At 39.7% G+C, this 25402-nt stretch overlaps 1 protein-coding gene across 7 annotated transcripts in view; it reads left to right on the forward strand.

The window, feature by feature from the left end:
• Nucleotides 1–25402, forward strand: part of PREPL (prolyl endopeptidase like) — a 54256-nt gene that overhangs the window by 792 nt on the left and 28062 nt on the right. For 4 of the 7 annotated variants that reach the window (XM_033175825.1, XM_033175827.1, XM_033175826.1 and 1 more), the window contains exon 2: nucleotides 24297–24419. In XM_033175825.1, the coding sequence (XP_033031716.1) occupies nucleotides 24345–24419 (75 nt within the window). In that variant the 5' untranslated portion in view covers nucleotides 24297–24344. Of the gene's footprint in view, nucleotides 1–1034; nucleotides 1575–24296; nucleotides 24420–25402 lie in introns of all 7 variants that reach the window. The other 3 variants (XM_033175823.1, XM_033175821.1, XM_033175822.1) reach the window with 2 other exon arrangements.

Below are 25402 nucleotides of genomic sequence, written 5' to 3' on the forward strand. Positions count from 1 at the left end.
ACCTTTGCAGGCCCTTGTTATTCGGGTCTTTTTTCCCCCTTTTTTTAAACTAGTGTCGGCTAGTAAACTAGTGTTGCTTCTCTACCCCCAATCGCCCATTATTTTGCTGCGACATGGAAAGGGATTAAGGGGGGCGGGGGCGTCGTAGCGCATCTGATCTATGGTAAATTTGACGCAGCCTTCTACCTTTGATACCGGGGGCATTTTGTGGAAGACTTCCGTAATGACGTTCAGCTGTGTGCAACAGACCTAGATTATTCCTGACGTAAATCATAGCAACTGCCATTTATTGAGTGGTCACTACGTGCCAGGCACTGTATGGTCTTAACATTAAACTGTCTCATTTTGTTTTTACAACAACCACCCTAGAAAGTAAATGGTGTCATTTTATTTTTGCAGATGAGGAAACTGAGGCCCAGAGACACAGTTAAGTGTTGGAGCTAAGACCTCAACCCAGGTCTCTCTGACTCTTAACTACTTATTAGCTCTGAAGGTTAATAAAAGCTACCTCCTGACAAACCAGGATGGCCTCACATTTTATTTGTGCATCTTGCAGGGGTTTTTTTGTTGTTTTTAATTAAAGCACTAAATACCTTTTTAACGTTAAAATCCATAGTTGAGTTTTCCAATATTTGGAACCAAAACAAATTGGATTTTTTGCTATATAGCTTACTGTCCAAGTGACCTGGAACAGTTGCTTAGAACCTCCCACAGCCACAGTTTGGCAACTTGTAAAATGTGCATTGTAGTATCTACTTTATCAAGTCCATATAAAATTTAAATTAGACAAAGAAGATAAAAGCACCTGGCACTTAGTTAACACTTAACAATAATTAATCTTCCCTCCCCCACCTTTATTAAATAATTAGGCTTTTCCAGTTTATCTTCCACATACATACCAAAGATATGTTCATAATTATGTAAGACCAAAGGCTTTTTACCTTTTATAGCCCTGAGTTCCTGAGATATCCCATGAAGTCCGTGTACTTATTTGCAAATTTTTATTTTGTTTCTTGTTTTGTTTTTTGTTTTAGTTTGCCCCTATGTGTGCCAGAATCAGTGCTGCATAGTTTTATCCTGATAGGATTAATTTTACAAATGAGACATTTAATCACATCTGCCAAGAAGTATGATTTGAATGAAACTTTAACTTACACACGTTTTTAGATTTAGTTAGCCTAAGTTATCAGCTGTCTGAAGTTACTCATAACCTAAGCGGGGCATGGCCCTGAAAAGGAGCAATGAGAACTGCTGATCTTAGATACTCTGAGAACCCACTACTCTGTAATCATACCTATAAAATCATTCGTGTGCTGGCAGCCCCAAAAGGAGCATAAACCAGGGACTTTGGTATCATGCAGCAGAAGACCAAATTATTTCTCCAAGCTTTGAAGTATAGTATTCCTCACCTTGGAAAATGCATGCAGAAACAGCATTTGAATCACTGTAACTTCGCTGATCATTATTACAATAGAATAAAATTGAAAAAATATCACCTAACCAAGTGTCTTCAGAATAAACCCAAGATATCAGAGTTAGCAAGAAACATCCCAAGTCGGAGCTTCTCATGTAAGGTATGGACTGTTTAAGTTAACCTATTTGTAGGTCATTAAGATTAATTTTAAAGAATGGGTAGAACATCAGAGCTACTAATTTTCTCAGTAATTCTAACTTGATTTTTCAAATTTTCAAGTCTTAGTTGTCTCTAGTCAAATGTGAGGATAAACGAGTATATCCATCAAGGCAGGCAGATCACCCGAATTCAGGAGTTTGAGACCAACCTGGCCAACATGGTAAAACCCTGTCTCTACTAAAAATACAAAAATTAGTCAGGCATCATGGCACCCACCTGTAATCCCAGCTTGTTGGGAGGCTGAGGCAGGAGAATCTCTTGAACCCGGGAGGCAGCGGTTGCGGTGAGCTGAGATCACACCACAGCACTCCAGCCTAGGTGACAGGGAGACTCTGTCTCAAAAAAGTGTATACACATATTTATAGGGCTCTAATGTAATATATAAAAATGTAGGTTTATATAAAATGATTCACCTCAGGACTTCCTTAGTATGCCTGCCAGTGCATTTCAAAGTATAATTCAGCCTTCTAAAATTTCAAGAACACTAAATTATAGCTCTTAACAAAATCTCATGATATGCTCCTTGTTTTATGAATCACGAATCAGTACACTTCAGTAAAGGCCATGAATTGTGTTTTATTTCTCTGTAAAAAAAAATGAAAAACAGTCTTGCGTTTTTGACCACTTGAGTCCTTCAGGAAGACACTGTCGGAGTATTGTCCTTCTGCCAGACCCCAAGCTGTGGGCGTGAACTCAACCTTGAGGACCCGATTGCCCTTTATATAGAGAGTGACCACATATCCATTTATGCCTGGGACAGCTCCAGCCTACACCTGTTGTCCCTATGTAATTATTAATAGTGTCCCCTTTCCTCTCAAATATGTCCTGGTTAGAATGGTAAATTATATGGTCATCCTACTTACTTGAGATTAAATTATCTAATTGTGCTGCTGCTGCCTTGACATCCCTCTCCTGCTTTTTACTTCTTATGTTGCTTAGGTTCCTTAATGATATTTGGGGGGGGTGGTCTTGCAATAATTTCACATATTTATGATTTTAATATATTTTTTATTTTAATTTCTTGTTTTGTCGCATACTGATTCTTCTTTTAGTCTGTTTTGGCTTCCTCCTTTCTTTGGATAAAATATATGTATAACAAAGTTTTTCCACTTGATCCATTTTAAAGTATGCAATTCAGTGGCTTAGCATAATGGTTTCAAAGTTCATCTGTGTTGTATGCATGTATCATAACTTCATTTCTTTTTATAGTTGAATAATATTCCTTTGTATGTATAAACCACATTTTGTTTATCCATTCTTCTATTGATGGACACTTGGGCAGATTCTTCTCATTTTAGAAACTATCTTTTTAATCTAATTTTACTCAGTTTTTCTAGTTTTTGTTCAATTTTTGCCCTTATCTTAGCTGATACCTATTTGGGTGTTGTGCGTGTGTCTCTTTTGCTTTTAACTTTTTATATGTTAGCCCCCTAGTCTTCCTAGACTTTTACTCTTTATGTTTTAGTCTTTGAAATTCTTTTCCTTTTCATAGTGTCTTGCCTTATTTTAGCATTTTCTTATTCACTCATTTAGAAATTCTTTATATCTTCCTTTTATTTCATTTTTGTGGTTTTTGTACATCTTTCCTACTTTAGAAAGAAAATTTTTAATTTCACCTATTGAACTAAATTTTGGACCTTTAGGTTATTTTATTTTGATTTGTGTTTAGAACATTTTGTCATGTTGTACTTTGTCTTAACTCTTAGTTTATAAATAGTAGGCAGGAATTACCATCAGAGTAACAGCTGTGATGTTAGCTCACGCTCTAAACAGAAGGTTGACTAGATTTTCCCTCCATTTGTCCCTGAAGCAACTTTTCAGTTCTCTTTTATAGATTCCCACTACCTGGAAACTTTAACCTGACTCAGTGACTCCAAGTATTCATAGTTCTTTTAGTAGTTCCTTTACCTGAGACAGTAATCCTGCTTTCGCATGTCATGTATCAGCCATTCCCTCTATGAGAAATGATGTAATATAAAAGCCATGATCTTCATCTTTTTTGATGACTAAGACCTGGGGAAGCTTTATAAATGTCCCCACAGCTGTGAAAACACCTGTAGACAAGAATGCACATTTCCTTCTTTCAGCAAGCATTCACTGAGTTCCAACTCTGTCCACTTTTATAGGGTGCAGTAAAGTAGAAAAAGTAGTTAATGCTTTTATGTAAATTAAAATATATCTGTTTAAAGAGCTATTACCTAATATAAGTTAAGGAACAGAAAGTAGCATGTGTAATGGGAATGCTAGAAGGCAAAAGATCTAGCCACAATTGGTGTGACTGTGAACTAATCAGGACTCTTTTTTTTTTTTTTTTGAGACGGTGTCTCGCTCTCTCGCCCAGGCTGGAGTGCAGTGGCGCTATCTCGGCTCACTGCAAGCTCCGGCTCCCGGGTTTACACCATTCTCCTGCCTCAGCCTCCCAAGTAACTGGGACTACAGGCGCCCGCCACATCGCCTGGCTAGTTTTTTTGTATTTTTTTTTTGTAGAGACAGGGTTTCATCGTGTTAGCCAGGATGGTCTCGATCTCCTGACCTCGTGATCTGCCCATCTCGGCCTCCCAAAGTGCTGGGATTACAGGCTTGAGCCACCGCGCCCGGCTTAATCAGGACTCTTAATCTTCCTGACTGAAAAAAATAGGGAGTTCTGATCAGGCATAGTGGCTCACACCAGTAATACCAGAACACTGGGAGGCCAAGGTGAGCAGATTGTCCGAGCTCAGGAACTTGAGACCAGCCTTGGCAACATGGCAAAACCCCATCTCTACCAAAAAGACTAAAAATTAGCTGGGTATGGTGGCTCACGCCTGTAATCCCAGCTACTTGGAAGGCTGAGGTGGGAAGATTGATTGAGCCTTGGAGGTTGAGTCTGCAGTGAGGTTGAGGCACAGTAAGATTGTGCCACTGCACTTCAGCCTGGGTGACAGAGGGATATACCCTGTCTCAAAAAAAAAAAAACAAAACTTGTCATTCTCTGGAAAGTCTTCCAGGTGCTAAAATTTCATGATTCTATACCTCTGTCTTATTACCTTAGCAACAAATTATTGCCTGTGAGTTTGGGGACTCTTCAGTATCAACTGCTGCAGTCTAACTGTATATCAGAAATCCTGGGGAGCTTTTTTAGAAATGGGGATTCCTGGATCTCACCCCACATCTGCGTAATGAAAATCTCTATGGTTGAGGCCTACAGATCTGTTTTTTGTTTGTTTGAGACGGAGTCTTGCTTTGTCACCCAGGCTGGAGTGCAATGGCGTGATCTCAGCTCACTGCAACCTCCGCCTCCTGGATTCAAGCAATTCTCCTGCCTCAGCTTCCAAGTAGCTGGGATTACAGGCGTCCACCACCATGCCCGGCTAATTTTTTTTTGTATTTTTTAGTAGAGATGGGGTTTCACCATGTTGGTCAGGCTGGTCTCGAACTCCTGACTTCAGGTGATCCACCCACCTTGGCCTCCCAAAGTGCTGGGATTACAGGCATGAGCCACCATGCCCGGCCCCAGATCTGTTTTTTTGAAGTTAGTAATTCTGGAACTCACAGCTTGACTGACAGTGGACCTGTGTTTAGAAACTGGAAATGTTTGATGATCAAGTGTTGCTAATCTAAACCTTATTGACTTCATTCAGTTCTACAGTTCTTATTGGCAAGTACCTGAGCTTTCCATTTTACATTAGCCAGATGGCAAGATGAACTTAACTCCATTATACTTACAAGCCAGCTGGTGATATTCAAAGACTAGCATCCATCCAGATATCACATTTCTTTATCTTCCACATCATCCTGCTCTGCTCTGCCTACGAAAATAATTCCCAAAATCTTTAATAGTGATAATTTGAACAAGATACGAAAAAGAAATTGAATAATTAAAGAGAGAAGACTAAATCCTTTGGTCAAACATGTCATTTGCCTATTTCTACAATACAGATTAGCAGCTTCTGCAATAGTCTCATATATATATATATATAATCTTGTTTTTTTCTTAAATCAGTTTCCTCAGGTTAAAAAGCTCTTAAATAGATTGGTTGACAGCTGGCTTCTTAACTATGATCTGTGACTTGTAAGAACCACTGGTTATAACTAGTAAGTTCAAAACGTTGTCAGGAAAGAAGGAGGAAAGAAAAAATTTAAAAGAAAACTCAGGAATGCCAGAAAGAAATAAATGGTAGTCTTATTAATTTTTCATAATAATTCATAGAGTGGGACTACCTTACAGGTACAACTTCATTATTAGTTACTTCTTCACATTCCATTTATTCTTTAACCTGCTTGGGTCTGGCTTCCACTCCTTCCTTAAAACCTTTGTCGGTGTCACCACAAGGTGTTACATATTTTAACCCAGTGGTTGTTTTTCTTTCATCCTCTTGAATAAGCTCTCTCAGCCGATTGGACATATTTGACCATTTCCTCCTTGGAAAACTCTTTTCCTTGGGCTTTATGACTCCACCTTTTTCTGACTTTTCTCTTACCTTAGAAGCTTATTCTCCTCAGTCTGCTTTTCAAACTTTTCCTCCATTTGACCTCTAAATTTGGAGGTTTCTCAGCACTTGGTCCTGGTCCTTTTTCTCTCTTTAATTTCTTCCTGAATAATCTTATCCATGGCCGTGGATTGAAGGAACATAGCAACTACTGTCATCATCCCAGAATCCCCTCTGAGCTACACAGTATTTTGCTGCTTTCCTAACAATCTCCAGGTGGATGTTTCACTGACTTCTCAAACAAACTGTCTACGATTGAACTTCACTTCTCCAGCCCCGATTCAGCTCTTCTTTATTTCATTGCTATTTACTCATTTGTTCAAGCTAGAACACTGGAAAATATTTTTTTATTCTCATTTCCTTATCCTGCCATCATGTCCGTGAACAGTGTATCCCTAACTAGCTTTGTGATCTTTGCCATGTCTCCATACCACCAAGTCTGTTACTTACTTTAATCAATTTGTCTCATCCAAACAATTCATATTCAGTAAATCACTAATTTGATGGTCTAGTTATAACCTAATAAAATGTTTATACACCCCAAATTATGTATACCATCATGTCATCATGTTTAACATATTTTCGGAAACACGTATTAACCAAAATATATATTGAACCTGTCCAAATTTCTCCATCTCTACCATCATCACTCTAGTTATCTTTTACTTGGACCATTGGTAAAGACTCCTAACCAGGCTCTTGGCTTTCCCTCTTGTTCCTTTCCAACCCATTTTCCATATCATCAGAAAAATGATCTTAAAATATAAATTAAATCATGTCACTTCCCAAATTAAAACTTTTCCAAAACTTATTACGGAAACTTGTATTACAGAAACTTAAAATCCAGTCTTCTAATCATGTCTCCTAAGGTCATGCACAATCTCGCCCCTCTCTCATTTCATGCCAATCTGCCCCCATTTACTTTGGGTAAGCCTCAATGGTCATCTCCCAAATTGAAGAACATGACTCTTTCCCATCCATCTTAGGACCTTTGTGTACTATTCCTTAATCCTCTTCACCACTACTTGATTAGTTCCTTCTCGTATTTTAGGTCTTGATTAAATGTTACCCGCTGAGAAGTTACTTTGGTTACTATGGTCAGAATTGCCCTTCTTAGGAGGTAACATTTAATCAAGATCTAAAGTAAGAGAAGGAATTAGGCAGAGGGAGCAGCATGTGTAAAAGCTCAGAATTGAGGAGGACATCACCACAATTAGAAGAGCCAAAATGGTCAAAGATGGCCAGATGCGGTGGCTCATACCTATAATCCCAGCACTTTGGGAGGCCGAGGCAGGTGGATCATTTGAGGTCAGAAATTCCTGACCAGCTTGGCCAACACGGTGAAACCATCTTAGTGAAACCATGGACTTAGTTCACAGTCATGTATGTAACCTTACTGATATTCAGATCTTGTATCTTCTAAAAATACAAAAATTAGCCAGGCTTGGTGATCTGCACCTGTAACTCCAGCTACACGGGAGGCTGAGGCAGGAGAGGCTGAGGAAGGAGAATCACTTGAACCTAGGAGGCAGTGGTTGCAGTGAGCCAAGATTGCACCACTGCACTTCATCCTGGGCGACAGAGTGAGACTCTGTCTCAAGAAAACAAAACAAAATGGTCAAAGATGAGCCAAAAAAGGAAAACTGGGTGGGATCATGTATAGGTAGTTTTGTATATCTTGCAAAAAGTTTGAGCTGGATCCTTTTAAACAATAGAATGTTATTGAAAAATGGCCGGGTGCAGTGACTCAAGCCTGTAATCCCAGCACTTTGGGAGGCCGAGACGGGTGGATCACGAGGTCAGGAGATCGAGACCATCCTGACTAACACGGTGAAACCCCGTCTCTACTAAAAAATACAAAAAACTAGCCAGGCAAGGTAGCGGGCGCCTGTAGTCCCAGCTACTGGGGAAGCTGAGGCAGGAGAATGGCGTAAACCCAGGAGGCGGAGCTTGCAGTGAGCTGAGATCTGGCCACTGCACTCCAGCCTGGGTGACAGAGCGAGACTCCGTCTCAAAAAAAAAGAAAAAAGAAAAATGTAGGCACAATCAGATTTGCATTTTAGAAGAATCACTCTGACAGAATAGAGAATAAATTGGAAGTAGGAAGCCTTGTCGGTAACTCAGATGAGTGAAGATGAGAGTCTTTACAGGGTGATTGTTTTTTTGTTTTGGAGACAGTGTCTCACTCTGTCACCCAGTCTGTAGTGCACTGGCACAGCCTCAGCTCACTGCAACCTCCACCTCCCAGGCTCAAGTGATTCTCGTGCCTTAGCCTCCTGAGTAGCTGGGATTATAGGCATGTGCCACCACACCCAGCTAATTTTTTTATATTTTTAGTAGAGATAGGGTTTCGCCATGTTGGCTAGGCTGGTCTAGAACCCCAGCCTCAAGCGATGCGCTTACCTCGGCCTCTCGAAGTGCTGGGATTACAGGCGTGAGCCAGCGCACCTGGCCCTGATTACATTTTATTTGAGACATCTTAATGGAAGACTAGAAGAACTTGAGTGATAATTCCTCATCTCTTTGGATTCTAAAATCCAAAAGCCTCTTAGAAAACAAATGATTCTTTTTTAACTGATTGGAGGATATTGAGAATGGGCAAAACCTGACCTAAACTAACACAAAGCTATTATGATCTTTGTCCCAATTAGTAGATGTTTAGCTCTAAAATGTTACTGCATTTGATTACAGAGTGTTGTTCCCCTGTAAACTGAGATCAGGTACCCAGTTAACATTCCAAAAATCTCAAAATTCTAAAACACATCTGGTTTATCTTTATGTTTCAGATGGACTTATTTCACAGTCATGTATGTAACCTTACTGATATGCAGATCTTAAGGATAAAGAAGGCCGGGCGTGGTGTCTCATGCCTATAATCCTAGCACTTTGGGAGGCTGAGGCGGGTAGATCACCTGAGGTCAGGAGTTCGAGACCGGCCTGACCAACATGGTGGAACCCCATTGCTACTGAAAATACAAAAAAATTTAGCCGGGCCTGGTGGCACATGCCTGTAATCCCAGCTACTCGGGAGGCTGAGGAAGGAGAATCACTTGAACCCGGGAGGTAGAGATTGCAGTGATCCAAGATGGTGCCGCTGCACTCCAGCCTGGTGCAATGGGAGCGAGACTCCATCTCAAAAAAAAAAAAAGATGAAGAAGTGGAAAGGATAAATGTAACTCACTAGTAAAGTGGAGATTTCAGTAGCAGTTGGATATATGAGTCCAGAATTTGGGGAGAGTTGTTACATATAGATAGAAGTTGAAGCCATAGGATTCATATCACTGTATTTACCTCTCTGCTATTACTACATCATTTTAAACTTTTTCTGTCTCCCCATTATTTTGGGAGGTCCTTAAAGACAAGAATTTTATAATACACATCTTGCCAGCACATAGCATAATGACTGCCACGTCGTAGATAAGCAATACGTGTTTATAGAATGAATTAATAGTTAATGCATTTTTTTCATATAATCATAAATTTTATTGCTAGAAAACATATCCCAGAAATCATCCCATCGGAGCTCTTTCTTTAGGCCTTTGATACTTTTTTTTTTTTTTTTTAAGGCAGGGCCTCACTCTGTTGCTCAGGCTGGAGTGCAGAGGCACAAACATGGCTCACTGCAGCCTCAACCTCCTGGGCTCATGCTGTCTTACTGCCTTACCTCCCAAGCAACTGAGACTACAACCATGCCCAGCTAATGTTTTGATTTGTGTGTGTGTGTGTGTGTGGAGACAGGGTCTCACTTTGTTTTGTGGGCTGGTCTCAAACTCCTAAGCTCAGGTAATCCTCCTGCCTCAGCCTCCCAGAGTGCTGGGATTACATGCGTGAGCCACCATGCCCAGCCCTATGACCCATTTTGAGTTCATTTTGTTTATGGTGTAAGGGATTGGGGTACAACTTTATTATTTTGCTTGTGGATATCCATTGTCTGAGCAACATTTGTTGAAAAGACTGTTCTTTTTCCATTGAATTGTCTTGGTATCCTTTCTGAAAATCAACTGACCATAAATTCGATGGTTTATTTCTGGACTCGAACTTTTACCTCATTTTTCTATATGTCCTTATGCCAGTATTACACATTTAATTACTATAGCTTTGTAATAAGTTTATTTATTTATTTATTTATTTTTGAGACGGAGTCTCGCTCTGTCGCCCAGGTTGGAGTGCAGTGGTGCCTTCTCAGGTCACTGCAACCTCTGCCTCCCAGATTCAAGCAATTCTCCTGCCAAGGTCCCCCGAGTAGTTGGGATTACAGCTGCCTACCACCATGCCCAGCTAATTTTTTCTATTTTTAGTAGACGTAGGGTTTCACCATGTTGACCAGGCTGGTCTCAAACTCCTGACCTCAGGGTAATCTGCCCGACTTGGCCTGCCAAAGTGCTGGGATTACAGGCATGAACCACTGCGCCCAGCCTGTAATAAGTTTTAAAATCAGGAAGTATGTGAATTCCTTCTAAACAAATGAAGAAACTAAAGCCACAGAGTCTAAAGTAAGAAAACTAGTAGAGTCAGAAGTAGATGTAAGGTAGCCTAATTCACAGTACCTTTCTTTTTTAATATCTTGTAGTACAAGTAGAGCATCCCTAATCCAAAATCCAAAATGCTCTAAAATCCAAAACTTTTTTTTTTAAATAGAGACAGAGTCTTGCTGTGTTGCCCAGGTTGGTTTCAAGCTCCTGGGCTCAAGCAGTCCTCCTGCCTCAGCTTCCATAAGTACTGGGATTACAGGCGTGAGCTGCCACTCCTGGCCAGTGAGCATCTTTTCTTATGTTTATTGATCCTATTGGGTTTTCTTCTTGAATGCCTATTTTCTTTTGATTTTTTTTTTTTTTTTTTATACTTTAAGTTCTAGGGTACATGTGCACAACGTGCAGGTTTGTTACATATGTGTACATGTGCCATGTTGGTGAGCTGCACCCATTAACTCATCATTTACATTAGGTATATCTCCTAATGCTATCCCTTCCCCCTCCCCCCACCCCACAATAGGCCCTGGTGTGTGATGTTCCCCTTACTGTGTCCAAGTGTTCTCATTGTTCATTTCCCACCTATGAGTGAACATGTGGTGTTTAGTTTTCTGTTCTTACGATAGTTTGCTGAGAATGATGGTTTCCAATTGCATCCCTGTCCCTACAAAGGTCATGAACTCATCCTTTTTTATGGCTGCATAGTATTCCATGGTGTATATGTGCCACATTAATCCAGTCTGTCATTGATGGACATTTGGGTTGGTTCCAAGTCTTTGCTATTGTGAATAGTGCTGCAGTAAACATATGTGTGCATGTGTCTTTATAGCAGCATGATTTATAATCCTTTAGGTATATACCAAGTAACGGGATGGCTAGGTCAAATGGTGTTTCTAGTTCTAGATCCTTGAGGAATCGCCACACTGTCTTCCACAATGGTTGTACTAGTTTACACTCCCACCAACAGTGTAAAAGTGTTCCTCTTTCTCCACATCCTTTCCGGCACCTGTTGTTTCCTGATTTTTAATGATCGCAATTCTAACTGGTGTGAGATGGTATCTCATTGTGGTTTTGATTTGCATTTCTCTGATGGCCAGTGATGATGAGCATTTTTTCATGTGTCTGTTGACTGCATAAATGTCTTCTTTTGAGAAGTGTCTATTCATATCCTTTGCCCACTTTCTGATGGGGTTGGTTTTTTCTTGTAAATTTGAGTTATTTGGAGATTCTGGATATTAGCCCTTTGTCAGATGAGTAGATTGCAAAAATTTTCTCCCATTATGTAGGTTGCCTGTTCACTCTGATGGCAGTTTCTTTTGCTGTGCAGAAGCTCTTTAGTTTAATTAGATCCCATTTGTCAATTTTGGCTTTTGTTGCCATTGCTTTTGGTGTTTTAGACATGAAATCCTTGCCCATGCCTATGTCCTGAATGGTATTGCCTAGGTTTTCTTCTAGGGTTTTTATGGTTTTAGGTCTAACATTTAAATCTCTAATCCATCTTGAATTAATTTTTGTATAAGGTGTAAGGAAGGGATCCAGTTTCAGCTTTCTACATTATGGATAGCCAGTTTTCCCAGCACCATTTATTAAATAGGGAATCCTTTCCCCATTTCTTGTTTTTGTCAGGTTTGTCAAAGATCAGATGGTTGTAGATGTGTGGTATTATTTCTGAGGGCTCTGTTCTGTTCCATTGGTCTATATCTCTGTTTTAGTACCAGTACCATGCTGTTTTGGGTACTGTAGCCTTATAGTGTAGTTTGAAGTCAGGTAGCATGATGCCTCTAGCTTTGTTCTTTTGGCTTAGGATTGTCTTGGCAATGTGGGCTCTTTTTTGGTTCGATATGAACTTCAAAGTAGTTTTTTCCAATTCTGTGAAGAAAGTCATTGGTAGCTTAATGGGGATGGCGTTGAATCTATAAATTACCTTGGGCAGTATGGCCATTTTCAGTATATGAATTCTTCTTATCCATGAGCATGGAATGTTCTTCCGTTTGTTTGTGTCCTCTTTTATTTCACTGAGCAGTGGTTTGTAGTTCTCCTTGAAGAGGTCCTTGACATCCCTTGTAAGTTGGATTCCTAGGTATTTTATTCTATTTGAAACAATTGTGAATGGGAGTTCACTCATGATTTGGCTCTCTGTCTGTTATTGGTGTATAAGAATGCTTGTGATTTTTGCACACTGATTTTGTATCCTGAGACATTGCTGAAGTTGCTTATCAGCTTAAGGAGATTTTGGGCTGAGACGATGGAGTTTTCTAAATATACAATCATGTCATCTGCAAACAGGGACAATTTGACTTCCTCTTTTCCTAATTGAATATCCTTTATTTCTTTCTCCTGCCTGATTGCCCTGGCCAGAACTTCCAACACTATGTTGAATAGGAGTGGTGAGAAAGGGCATGCCCTTTTTTTTTTTTTTTTTTTTTTCGAGAAGGAGTCTCGCTCTGTCGCCCAGGCTGGAGTGCAGTGGCCGGATCTCAGCTCACTGCAAGCTCCACCTCCCGGGTTTAGGCCATTCACCTGCCTCAGCCTCCCGAGTAGTTGGGACTACAGGCGCCTGCCACCTCACCCGGCTAGTTTTTGTTGTATTTTTTTAGTAGAGACAGAGTTTCAGCGTGTTAGCCAGGATGGTCTCGATCTCCTGACCTCGTGATCCGCCCGTCTCGGCCTCCCAAAGTGCTAGGATTATAGGCTTGAGCCACCGCGCCCGGCCGGCATCCCTGTCTTGTGCCAGTTTTCAGATGAATGCTTCCAGTTTTTGCCCATTCAGTATGATATTGGCTGTGGGTTTGTCATAAGTAGCTCTTAGTATTTTGAGATACGTTCTATCAAAACCGAATTTATTGAGAGTTTTTAACATGAAGGGCTGTTGAATTTTGTCAAAGGCCTTTTCTGCGTCTATTGAGATAATCGTGGTTTTTGTCTTTGGTTCTGTTTATACGGTGGATTACGTTTATTGATTTGCGTATGTTGAACTAGCCTTGCATCCCAGGGATGAAGCCCACTTGATCATGGTGGATAAGCTTTTTGATGTGCTGCTGGATTCAGTTTGCCAGTATTTTATTGAGGATTTTTGCATCGATGTTCATCAGGGATATTGGTCTAAAATTCTCTTTTTTTGTTGTGTCTCTGCCAGGCTTTGGTATCACGATGATGTTGGCCTCATAAAATGAGTTAGGGAGGATTCCCTCTTTTTCTATTGATTGGAATAGTTTCAGAAGGAATGGTACCAGCTCCTCTTTGTACCTCTGGTAGAATTTGGCTGTGAATCCATCTGGTCCTGGACTTTTTTTGGTTGGTAGGCTATTATTATTGCCTCAATTTCAGAGCCTGTTATTGGTCTATTCAGGGATTCAACTTCTTCGTGGTTTAGTCTTGGGAGGGTGTATGTGTCCAGGAATTTATCCATTTCTTCTAGGTTTTCTAGTTTATTTACATAGAGGTGTTTATAGTATTCTCTGATGGTAGTTTGTATTTCTGTGGGGTCGGTGGTGATATCCCCTTTATCATTTTTTATTGCGTCTATTTGATTCTTCTCTCTTTTCTTCTTTATTAGTTTTGCTAGCGGTCTATCAATTTTGTTGATCTTTTCAAAAAACTAGCTCTTGGATTCATTGATGTTTTTGAAGGGTTTTTTTTTGTGTCTCTGACTTCAGTTCTGCTCTGATCTTAGTTATTTCTTGCCTTCTGCTGGCTTTTGAATGTGTTTGCTCTTGCTACTCGAGTTCTTTTAATTGTGATGTTAGGATGTCAATTTTAGATCTTTCCTGCTTTCTCTTGTGGACATTAAGTGCTATAAATTTCCCTCTACACACTGCTTTAAATGTGTCCCAGAGATTCTGGTATGTTGTATCTTTGTTCTCATTGATTTCAAAGAACATCTTTATTTCTGCCTTCATTTCATTATGTACCCAGTAGTCATTCAGGAGCAGGTTGTTCAGTTTCCATGTAGTTGAGCGGTTTTGAGTGAGTTTCTTAATCCTGAGTTCTAGTTTGATTGCACTTTGAGAGACAGTTTGTTATAATTTCTGTTCTTTTACCTTTGCTGAGGAGTGGTTTACTGCGAATTATGTGGTCAATTTTGGAATAAGTGCGATGTGGTGCTGAGAAGAATGTATATTTTGTTGATTTGGGGTGGAGAGTTCTGTAGATGTCTATCAGGTCTGCTTGGTGCAGAGCTGAGATCAATTCCTGGATATCCTTGTTAACTTTCTGTCTCGTTGATCTGTGTAATGTTGACAGTGGGGTGTTAAAGTCTCCCATTATTATTGTGTGGGAGTCTAAGTCTCTTTGTAAGTCTCTAAGGACTTGCTTTATGAATCTGGGTGCTCCTGTATTGGGTGCATATATATTTAGAATAGTTAGCTCTTCTTGTTGAATTGATCCCTTTGCCATTATGTAATGGCCTTCTTTGTCTCTTTTGATCTTTGTTGGTTTAAAGTCTGTTTTATCAGAGACTAGGATTGCAACCCCTGCCTTTTTTTGTTTTCCATTTGCTTGGTAGATCTTCCTCCATCCCTTTATTTTGAGCCTATGTGTGTCTCTGCATGTGAAATGCATCTCCTGAATACAGCAGATTGATGGGTCTTGACTCTTTATCCAATTTGCCAGTTTGTGTCTTTTAATTGGAGCATTTGGCCCATTTACATTTAAGGTTAATATTGTTATGTGTAAATTTGATCCTGTCATTATGATGTTAGCTGGTTATTTTGCTCGTTAGTTGATGCAGTTTCTTCCTAGCATCAATGGTCTTTACATTCTGGCATGTTTTTGCAGTGGCTGGTACCGGTTGTTCCTTCCCATGTTTAGTGCTTCCTTCAGGATCTCTTGTAAGGCAGGCCTGGTGGTGACAAAATCTCTCAGCATTTGCTTGTTTGTAAAGGATTTTATTTCTCCTTCACTTATGAAACTTAGTTTGGCTGGATATGAAATTCTGGGTTGAAAATTCTTTTCTTTGCCAGGTGCGGTGGCTCACACCTGTAATCCCAGCACTTTGGGAGACCAAGGCGGGTAGATCACTAGTTCAGGAGATCAAGACCATCCTGGCATGCACGGGGAAACCCCGTCTCCATTAAAAATACAAAAAATTAGCCGGGCGTGGTGGTGGGTGCCTGTAGTCCCAGCTACTCGGGAGACTGAGGCAGGAGAATGGCATGAACCCGGGAGGCGGAGCTTGCAGTGAGCCGAGATCGTGCCACTGCACTCCAGCCTGGGCGACAAAGTGAGACTCTGTCTCAAAAAAAAAGAAAATTATTTTCTTTAAGAATGTTGAGCCAGGCGCGGTGGCTCAAGCCTGTAATCCCAGCACTTTGGGAGGCCGAGACGGGCGGATCACGAGGTCAGGAGATCGAGACCATCCTGGCTAACACGGTGAAACCCCGTCTCTACTAAAAATACAAAAAAAAAAAAAAAACTAGCCGGGCGAGGTGGCAGGCGCCTGTAGTCCCAGCTACTCGGGAGGCTGAGGCGGGAGAATGGCGTAAACCCAGGAGGCGGAGCTTGCAGTGAGCTGAGATCCAGCCACTGCACTTCAGCCTGGGTGACAGAGCGAGACTCCGTCTCAAAAAAAAAAAAAAAAAAAAAAAGAATGTTGAATATTGGCCCCCCCTCTCTTCTGGCTTGTAGAGTTTCTGCCGAGAGATCCGCTGTTAGTCTGATGGGCTTCCCTTTGTGGGTAACCTGACCTTTCTCTCTGGCTGCCCTTAACATTTTTTCCTTCATTTCAACTTTGGTGTATCTGACAATTATGTGTCTTGGAGTTGCTCTTCTTGAGGAGTATCTTTGTGGTGTTCTTTGTATTTCCTGAATTTGAATGTTCAGTGGCCTGCCTTGCTAGGTTGGGGAAGTTCTCCTGGATAATATCCTGCAGAGTGTTTTCCAACTTGGTTCCATTCTACCTGTCACTTTCAGGTCAACCAATCAGATGTAGATTTGGTCTTATCACATAGTCCCATATTTCTTAGAGGCTTTATTCGTTTCTTTTTACTCTTAACTTCTCTTCTCGCTTCATTTCATTCATTTGATCTTCAATCACTGATACCCTTTCTTTCAGTTGATTGAATCGGTTACTGAAGCTTGTGCATTTATCACGTAGTTCTTGTGCCATGGTTTTCAGCTCTGTCAAGGTCATTTAAGGACTTCTCTACATTGGTTATTCTAATTAGCCATTCATCTAATCTTTTTTGAAGGTTTTTAGCTTCTTTGCAATGGGTTCGAACTTCCTTCTTTAGCTCAGAGAAGTTTGATCGTCTGAAGCCTTCTTCTCTCAACTCGTCAAAGTCATTCTCTGTCCAGCTTTGTTCCATTGCTGGCGAGGATCTGCATTCCTTTGGAGAGGGAGAGGCACTCTGATTTTTAGAATTTTCAGCTTTTCTGCTCTGTTTTTTCCCCATCTTTGTGGTTTTATCTACCTTTGGGCTTTGATGATGGTGACGTACAGATGGGGTTTTGGTGTGGATGTCCTTTCTGTTTGTTAGTTTTCCTTCTAACAGTCAGGACCCTCAGCTGCAGGTCTGTTGGAGTTTGCTGGAGGTCCACTCCAGACCCTGTTTGCCTGGGTATCAGCAGCAGAGACTGCAGAACAGTGAATATTGACGAACAGCAATTTTTGCTGCCTGATCCCTCCTCTGGAAGCTTTGTCTCAGAGGGGAACCCAGCCGTGTGAGGTGTCAGTCTGCCCCTACTAGGGGGTGCCTCCCACTTAGGCTACTCAGGGGTCGGGGACCCCATTGAGGAGGCAGTCTGTCTGTTCTCAGATCTCAAACTCCATGCTGGGAGAACCACTGCTCTCTTCAAAGCTGTCAGACAGGGACATTTAAATCTGCAGTTTTCTCCTGCCTTTTGTTTGACTCTGCTCTGTCCCCAGAGGTGGAGTCTACAGAGGCAGGCAGGCCTTCTTGAGCTGCAGTGGGCTCCACCCAGTTCAAGGTTCCTGGCCGCTTTGTTTACCTACTCAAGCCTCAGCAATGGCGGGCGCCCCTCCCCCAGCCTCGCTGCCACCTTGCTGTTAGATCTCAGACTGCTATGCTAGCAATGAGGGAGGCCCCCGTGGGCGTGGGACCCTCCGAGCCAGGCACGGGAAATAATCTCCTGGTGTGCTGTTTGCTGAGACCCTTGGAAAAGCGCGATATTAGGGTGGGAGTGACCCAATTTTGCAGGTGTTGTGTGTCATGGTTTCCCTTGGCTAGGAAAGGGAATTCCTTTACCGCTTGAGCTTCCCAGGTGAGGCGGTGCCTGGTCCTGCTTTGGCTCTCGCTCGGTGGGCTGCACTCACTGTCCTGCACCCACTGTCGGGCACACCCCAGTGAGATGAACCCAGTACCTCAGCTGAAAATGCAGAAATCACCCATCTTCTATCCACACTCTGGGAGCTGTAGCCTGGAGCTGTTCCTATTCAGCCATCTTGGAACCGCACCCCTTTTGACCTTCTTTTAATTGTGTATCCTTTTCTTACTGATTCATAAGATTTCTTTACATGTCCTTTGTCTTTCACATGTGCTGTAGATATCTTCTCCATATTTGTCCTATTAATATTTCTTTTCACTTGATGATATCTTTTGTTTTTTTCATTTTATGTTTTGTGCTGTCTGAATTTTATTCAACTCAGCAAATATTTGTTGAACACCTACCATGCACCATTCTAGGCATTGGAGATATAACACTGAACAAAATAAACAAAAATCCCTGCCTTCGTGAAGCTTACCGTTCTACTTGAGAAAGGAAGAGAGAAAGAATAAAGAATTACATGAACAAGGTTAGCTGCAATAGGTCATGCCTGTAATACACTTTGGGAGGCTGAGGTGGGCTCATTGCTTGAGCCCAGGAGTTCAAGAACAGCCTGGGCAACATGGCAAAACCCTGTCTCTACAAAAAATGCAAAAATTAACTGGGCATGGTGGCACCTGTAGTCCTAGCCAGCTACTTGAGAGGCTGAGGTCAAGGATCGATTGCTTGAGCCCAGGAGGCAGAGGTTGCAATGAGCCCAGATCATGCCACTGCACTCCAACTGAGGTGACACAAGCAAGACTTCATCTCTCAAAAAAATAAAAAGTATTACATGAATGAAATACAAAATATGTCAGAAGCGATAGGTATGGTGGTGAAGAAAAAAAAAAAAAGGGAAGATGTGAATAGGCAGTGTGGGGATAGGGAGGGGTGTTATTTTAGTAAAATGGTTAGGAAAGGCCTAACTTAGAAGATGACTTTTGAGCAATAGCTTTAAGGAGATATTTGGGCATAGGGCCTAAGTTCTAAGAAACTGATACGGAAGCAAACTTGATATGTTCAAGAAACATCAAGTATGGATTAACTGGAATAAGTGGGCTTGGCGTGTAGTGGTAGATTAGATCAGCAATGTAATGGGACAAGATTATTTAGGACTTTGTAGACCATTGTAAGAATTTTTGCTTTTCCTCTTGAGCAAGATGGGAAACCATTGGAGGGTTTTGAGTGGAGTAACATAATCTGACTTTAGACTCACACAGGCACCTTTGTTGAAAATAGACTGGGAGGCAAGTGCAGAAGCAGAGAAAACTTTGGGCTTTTGCAGTAATCCAAGGGAGAAACGATGACAGTACTAGCCGAGTAGTCCAGTCCAAGTGTGAGAAGTGGTCAGGTTCTAGATATATGTTGAAAGTAGAACTGACAGGGTTTAGCAGACCACTTGTTTGTGGCAAGAGAAAAAGACAAAGCCAACTCTAATGCTTTAAGCCTGAGTAACTGGGAGGACAGATTTGTCGTTTATGTAAATTGGAAAGATTGCCTGGAGAACAGGGTTTTTGTTGTTGTTTGTTTGTTTGTTTTTTTAATAGGGCAAGGGATATATGGGGAGATTTAAAGTTCAGATTTGGACATTTTTTGGCATATTAGACATCTAAGTAGAAATGTTGGGTAGTCAGTTGGATATACAAGTTCAACTTGTTCAGGGTTGTTCAGGCTACAGCTATAAATTTGGGAGTCCTCAGCATATAAATAGTATTTAAGGTCATGACTGGATGAGATCACCAAGGGAATCAGTGCAGACTGCAAAGAAGAGAAGCGCTTAGTGCAGGAACTGACCCTGCCAGTGTTAAAAAGCCAGGGAGATGCCGGGCCCTGTGGCTCACGCCTGTAATCCCAGCACTTCGGGAGGCCAAGGCGAGTGGATCACCTGAGGCCAGGAGTTTCAGACCAGCCTGGCCAACATGATGAAACCCCATCTCTACTAAAAATACAAAAAAAAATTAGCCAGCATGATGGCAAGTGCCTATAATCCCAGCTACTTGGGAGGCTGAGGCTGGAGAATCGCTTGAACCCGGGAGGTGGAGGTTGCAGTGAACTGAAATTGCGCCATTGCCCTCCAGCCTGGGCAATAAGAGCAAAACTGTCTCAAAAAAAAAAAAAAAAAGCCAGGGAGTTGACAAGGAACCAGCTAAAGATACTGAGAAGGAAGGGCTAGTGAAATAAGAGGAAAACAAGGAGAATGAGGTGTCCTGGAAGCCAAGTAAAGGAAAGTGTTTTTAAGAGAAGGAAGTGATCAATTGTATCATGATGCTGATAGGTCAGGTAATATGAAGACTGAAAATTAACTTTTGCACTTTGCAATGTGGTGGCCATTCAGTGACCTTGACAGGAGCAGTCAGTGGCATAAGAAGGGCAAAAGTCTGGGCTCTAGAGAAGGGAGTAAGGAGAAGAATTGGAGGCAGAAGATGAAAGGAACAAGTTTCCTTCATTTAACAGTTGCTTTTAAAAAACAAAATGAGTTAACAGCAAATACAATTAGTTATTTTACATGAATATAATTAAAATTTTGGAAATCTTGTTGCTGTTTCATGGTTGCTAAATACCATGTATGCTGATATGAATTAATTTCAGGTATTTTTATTACAGATTTAGTATATTTCTGTATAAGATAACTGACAGAAACTATTAAGTCAGGGAAGTTCCTCTCAATTCCTAATTTAAGGTTTTATCATTTTTTTAAAGCATGGTGATTATTTTTTATTTTTTCCCTGCATTTATTGAAAATGGCTCTAAGATTTATCTCCTTTATTTGTGTTAGATTACATTGATAGATTTTTTTCTGATGTTGGACCATCCTTTCATTCTTAGGAAAAAAATCCTTCTTGATCACATAAAGTTTAATAAGTATTACTATTACTGTTTTTATTTTGTGCTTTTTTAAATTAATTGATTTTATCACATTTTGTTTTAGAATAAGATTGATTTTTTAATTGTCTCATATCATTATTGTCTAATTTTGATGTCAAGATTGTATTAGCCTAATAAAATGAGTAGTTTTACTTCTTTTACTATTTTCTTAAATAGTTGACATATGAAAAGATTAGCTGTTTCTTGAAGATCCAAGAAAGCTACCTTTCTGCATCTGGGCTTGGTGTCTCTTTCAAGAAGGGGACACTTAATTACCATTTAATTTCTTTAAGAGTTAGTGATTATCAGTTTTGCATTGTTTTTAATAGGTTTCTAAAAGAACCAACTTTTAATTTGATTCTCTTTAGTTTCTTTGTTACCAATTTAATTTCAAAAATTAACTTTCTTTCCTTTCTTCTACTTCCTTAAGATTTACTCTTTTTCTGTTTTCCTAAATTGAAATGCTTCATATTGCATTCTGTTTTTCAATTGCTGTGGATTTCTCTTTTTTCAATGTATTATTTGTTTATTATTTATTATTCTTTTTGATGCTCAAATTGTCCAAAATGTGGCCAGTAGAAACCCCTTCAGTTGACACTTATATTCTTTTGACATGTCTCCATTAAACTTTGAGCACTCCTTATTTTCTGGCATAAGATTTCCCAAACCTACCATGTATTTTCTCCCTGCCCTAGCCTTAGAATTAGCCATTTACTAATGGCTAATTAGTCTTGACTGAAGGGCTGTCCATTGTCTTTCAACTTCACCATTTTTTTTATCTTTAGAGTTCAGCGTCTTTGCCAAGATAAAGTTAACACATAACATTCTCCTATTTTATAACAGCTTTCATTGTTAAAATGATTTAGTGGTGGGCCACTTGGGAGGTGGGAAGGAGTGCTTCTTTTTACCAGTAATGGAGCGATAGTGTACCAGTAACCTTCTTAAAATCTGAAGGTAAAGCCATCCTTACCTCAGCTCCATTGAGGGGTAGTACATGCCTTTGAAACAACTGGACTACTTAAAGTATTAAGATACCTGGCTAAAATGGATGGCTTTAGCTGTGTACCCTAATGATATTGCTAGCTGAAATTGAAATGAAAGCTTAAAACACTTAGCAGGTGTCCTTGGGACAGAACAAAAACCAAAAGTAACCTGGAGTACTTAATGAATACTACATAAAATATCAGTTTCCATGGAAGTAATTCCTTTGGAAGAGTTACTTAGAACACTGTTGAGTTCTGCTTGAAAATTTCATTAAGGCAGTCAAAAATCCTATTGCTTTCAGAGTTATTTTGGTTCAGATAAGCTCAGTTTATTTGGATTTATGACAGAAAAAAATGTTAATCAGGAATGTAAAGTTAAGAAGATGGGTTTTGGAGCCCGCTCTGTTGCTTTTGGCTCTGTGTTGGCTATGGCTGTCAGTAAGAATGAGTATTTAAAAGTGACAGAACCCAGCTCCATGACCTAGAATGTGCTTAAAAGCTACAGGGTAGTAGAGAGATAATCCTGACTCGACTTCAAAAGTTTTAATGGAGATTACAGAACAGACAATCCCGAATCTAGAAATGCAAAGGCAGCTCCTATTGCTATTTTACAGTTTCAGGATAGATTTCTAGTTATCTTCTGACTTACGATGGTGATATGAGGGGATTATTGATATAGATATCATGTCTCACCACTTTAAAGATCAACCATAGATTTTGTAGAAATGCTTTAAAAAATGAATGAAAAATAAAAATATAAGCCTCCAGTATTTGATCTTCGAATAATTACTCAAAAAATTAACTGTATGGAATGAGGTGGCACACACCTATAGTCCCGTCTACTTGGGAGGCTGAGGCAGGAAGATTGCTTGAACCCAGGAGTTTGAGTCCAGCCTGGGCAACATAGTGAGACCCTGTCTCTTAAAAAAAATTCAGAATATTATATGATTGTAAGTAGAGGCTAAATTGTAAGTTGAGACTATCATAACAACCATTATTGCTAATTTTAATTAAATTCAAATAATAATGTATCCAAAAAAAATCTAAAAGGAAAACCTTTGTGAAAATGATTATTTTCCATTTAATTTATTTTGGTGATTTTTCTTTATATTCTTGTGTTTAATTTTAGATTGTACACTCTTTGTAATATAAACTGTATTTATAGCTTACATTCTCTACAATGTTGGTAAAGTATCTTGGACATATTTATGCAATAAATACTTTCCAGCTGTTGGAGGTCTTTACCAAAGACTTAAGTCCCCCTTCTGTGCAAATCACTGTACAATTGTCATCTTTGGCAGAGAGCTGAAGTAAAAATTCTTGGCGAGAATTCCTTTGCTTAAACAAGGCAAATCACTGGAGTGTTGAATTATTGAACAGTTTTTAAATTTGAAAACTGAGATTTTGCTTTATCCAAATTGTAATGATTTATATGATATTTATTTGTTTACCAGAACTCAAGTAAAACTCTTAGCTTATTAGTCACTCTTGATAAGACACAGTGAATGCTTATTTAGCTTTCATCTGTATCTCCACTCATGTTCATTAATTTTGTATTATTTTTCCTGGTTCTTCCTTTTATAAAGTGACCATACTGTTTTTCCTTAAAGAAACTGTAAAAGGAGCTCTGTTTCATTAGGCATTAATTCCTCTTTTTTTTTTTTTTTTTTTTTTTTGAGACAGGGTCTCACTCTGCATGCTGGAGTGCAATGGTATGATCACGCCTCACTGTAGCCTCGACCTCCCGGGCTCAGGTGATCCCTCCTACCTCAGCTTCCCAAGTACCTGGGACTACAGGCATGTGCCATCACACCTGGCTAAATTCTTTTGTATTTTTTATAGAGATGGAGTCTCACCATGTTGCCCAGGCTGGTCTTGAATTCCTGGGCTCAAGTGATCCATTCTCCTCGGCCTCCCAAAGTGCTGGGGTTACAGGCGTGAGCCACTGCGCCTCGCCAGTTCACTTTTTGATTTGATAAACATTTCTGTTTTGGGGGTTAGTTATTCCCACAAGAAAAGAAAATTATATCCCTTGGTTCTCAGACCCATTTAAATTTTAAAAATTTAAAAAGTAAAAAATTATAATTAATGAAGTAGGAAACTATTTCTTACCACTCTGGCTGTGAATAAAATAATAGTGAACATTTACTAGTAATGATAATGTCTTCCACTTCTTTGATATTTCCCTTCCTTTAGGAGGTACTTCAGTACTTATAAAACTCCAAATATTTTGTTATTTACCTGACTTTCCTATTAAATATGTAAAAGTTCATGGAATTTTATTTTCTCCTTAATTATGAATTTTCCCCATAGTATTTCTGAACATTTTTCTGAGCTGCTTAGTATTCCTGCTGCTTAAAGACTTATTCATCTAAAATAATCGTATAACCATCAAATGTCTATCTTATTTCCTTTGTTTACTTTTTTTAATGAAAAAGATATCTTTTTATTGATGAGCCTAGGAAAGAACATTTAAAATCTGTGAAATGCATGCTATTTAATCTTATTTATTTTTTATACAATATTAGGTCTATACCATAGACCTTATCTTTAAAAAGCAAAAGTTTTTTTCCCCCAGTTTGAAATATTTTGATCATAACCAAACTTTTTCCAGGATCTTCAGCCTGTTAAACAAGAAAACGAAAAACCCCTTCCAGAAAACATGGATGCATTTGAAAAAGTGAGAACAAAATTAGAAACACAGCCACAAGAAGAATATGAAATCATCAATGTGGAAGTAAGATATCTCATGTCTTTAAAAAAAATTTTTGATATTACCAATCAAGATGCAAATGAGATACCTTGTGGTTTAGAGACATAATCTACATCAAGATTATACTACTTTTGGCCTTTAAAATATGCTGAAAAACTTAAAAAGCAAAGACTTCACAGATTGTGATCACAGAATGTGATCCTTTACATCTTTCAATAAATGTAATGATTGAAACTAAGATGAATTTTCAACTGTAATATATTAATTCTGGTTTTTGCAAACAATCAGTTCTGATTTTAAAAAAACAAAATTAAGAGACAGGGTCTTACTATGTTGCCCAAGCTGATCTTGAACTCCTAGGCCCAAGGAACCCTCCCACCTTGGCCTCCCAAAGTGCTGAGATTATAGGTGTGAGCCGCCATGCCCAGCCCTGATTTAAGAATTTTTTAATGATTCTAAGGAGAAGTTCAAATGAAACTAGTTCATACTTTGTTATTATTTGAAAATTACTTGATTGTTTTGTCTAAATTTTTTAATAAAAGGAATTCTCTTTGAGTAGTATAATACCATGAAAGCCAAGTATCTGTTTAACCATTTTATGGTTATCACAATCATAAATATTCAATCAAAATGAATTGAGGGCCGGCGCGCAGTGGCTTACGCCTGTAATCCCAGCACTTCGGGAGGTCAAGGTGGGCAGATCACCTGAGGTCAGGAGTTCAAGACTAGCCTAGCCAACATGGTGAAACCCCATCTCTACCAAAAATACAAAACTTAGCTGGGCATGGTGGCCGGTGCCTGTAGTCCTAGTCACTCGGGAGGCTGAGGCAGGAGAATCGCTTCAACTCAGGATGCAGAGGTTGCAGTGAGCTGAGATTGCACCACTGCACTCCAGCCTGGGTGACAGAGCAAGACTGTCTCCAAAAAAATAAAAAAAGAAAGAAAGAAATGAATTGAATTTTCAATAAAATTGGAAAATAGAACCACAATAGGTGAAAATCACATAC

The sequence above is a fragment of the Trachypithecus francoisi genome, unplaced genomic scaffold, assembly GCF_009764315.1.
Source record: "Trachypithecus francoisi isolate TF-2019V2 unplaced genomic scaffold, Tfra_2.0 Lachesis_group17, whole genome shotgun sequence".
Classification (NCBI taxonomy): Eukaryota; Metazoa; Chordata; class Mammalia; order Primates; family Cercopithecidae; genus Trachypithecus; species Trachypithecus francoisi.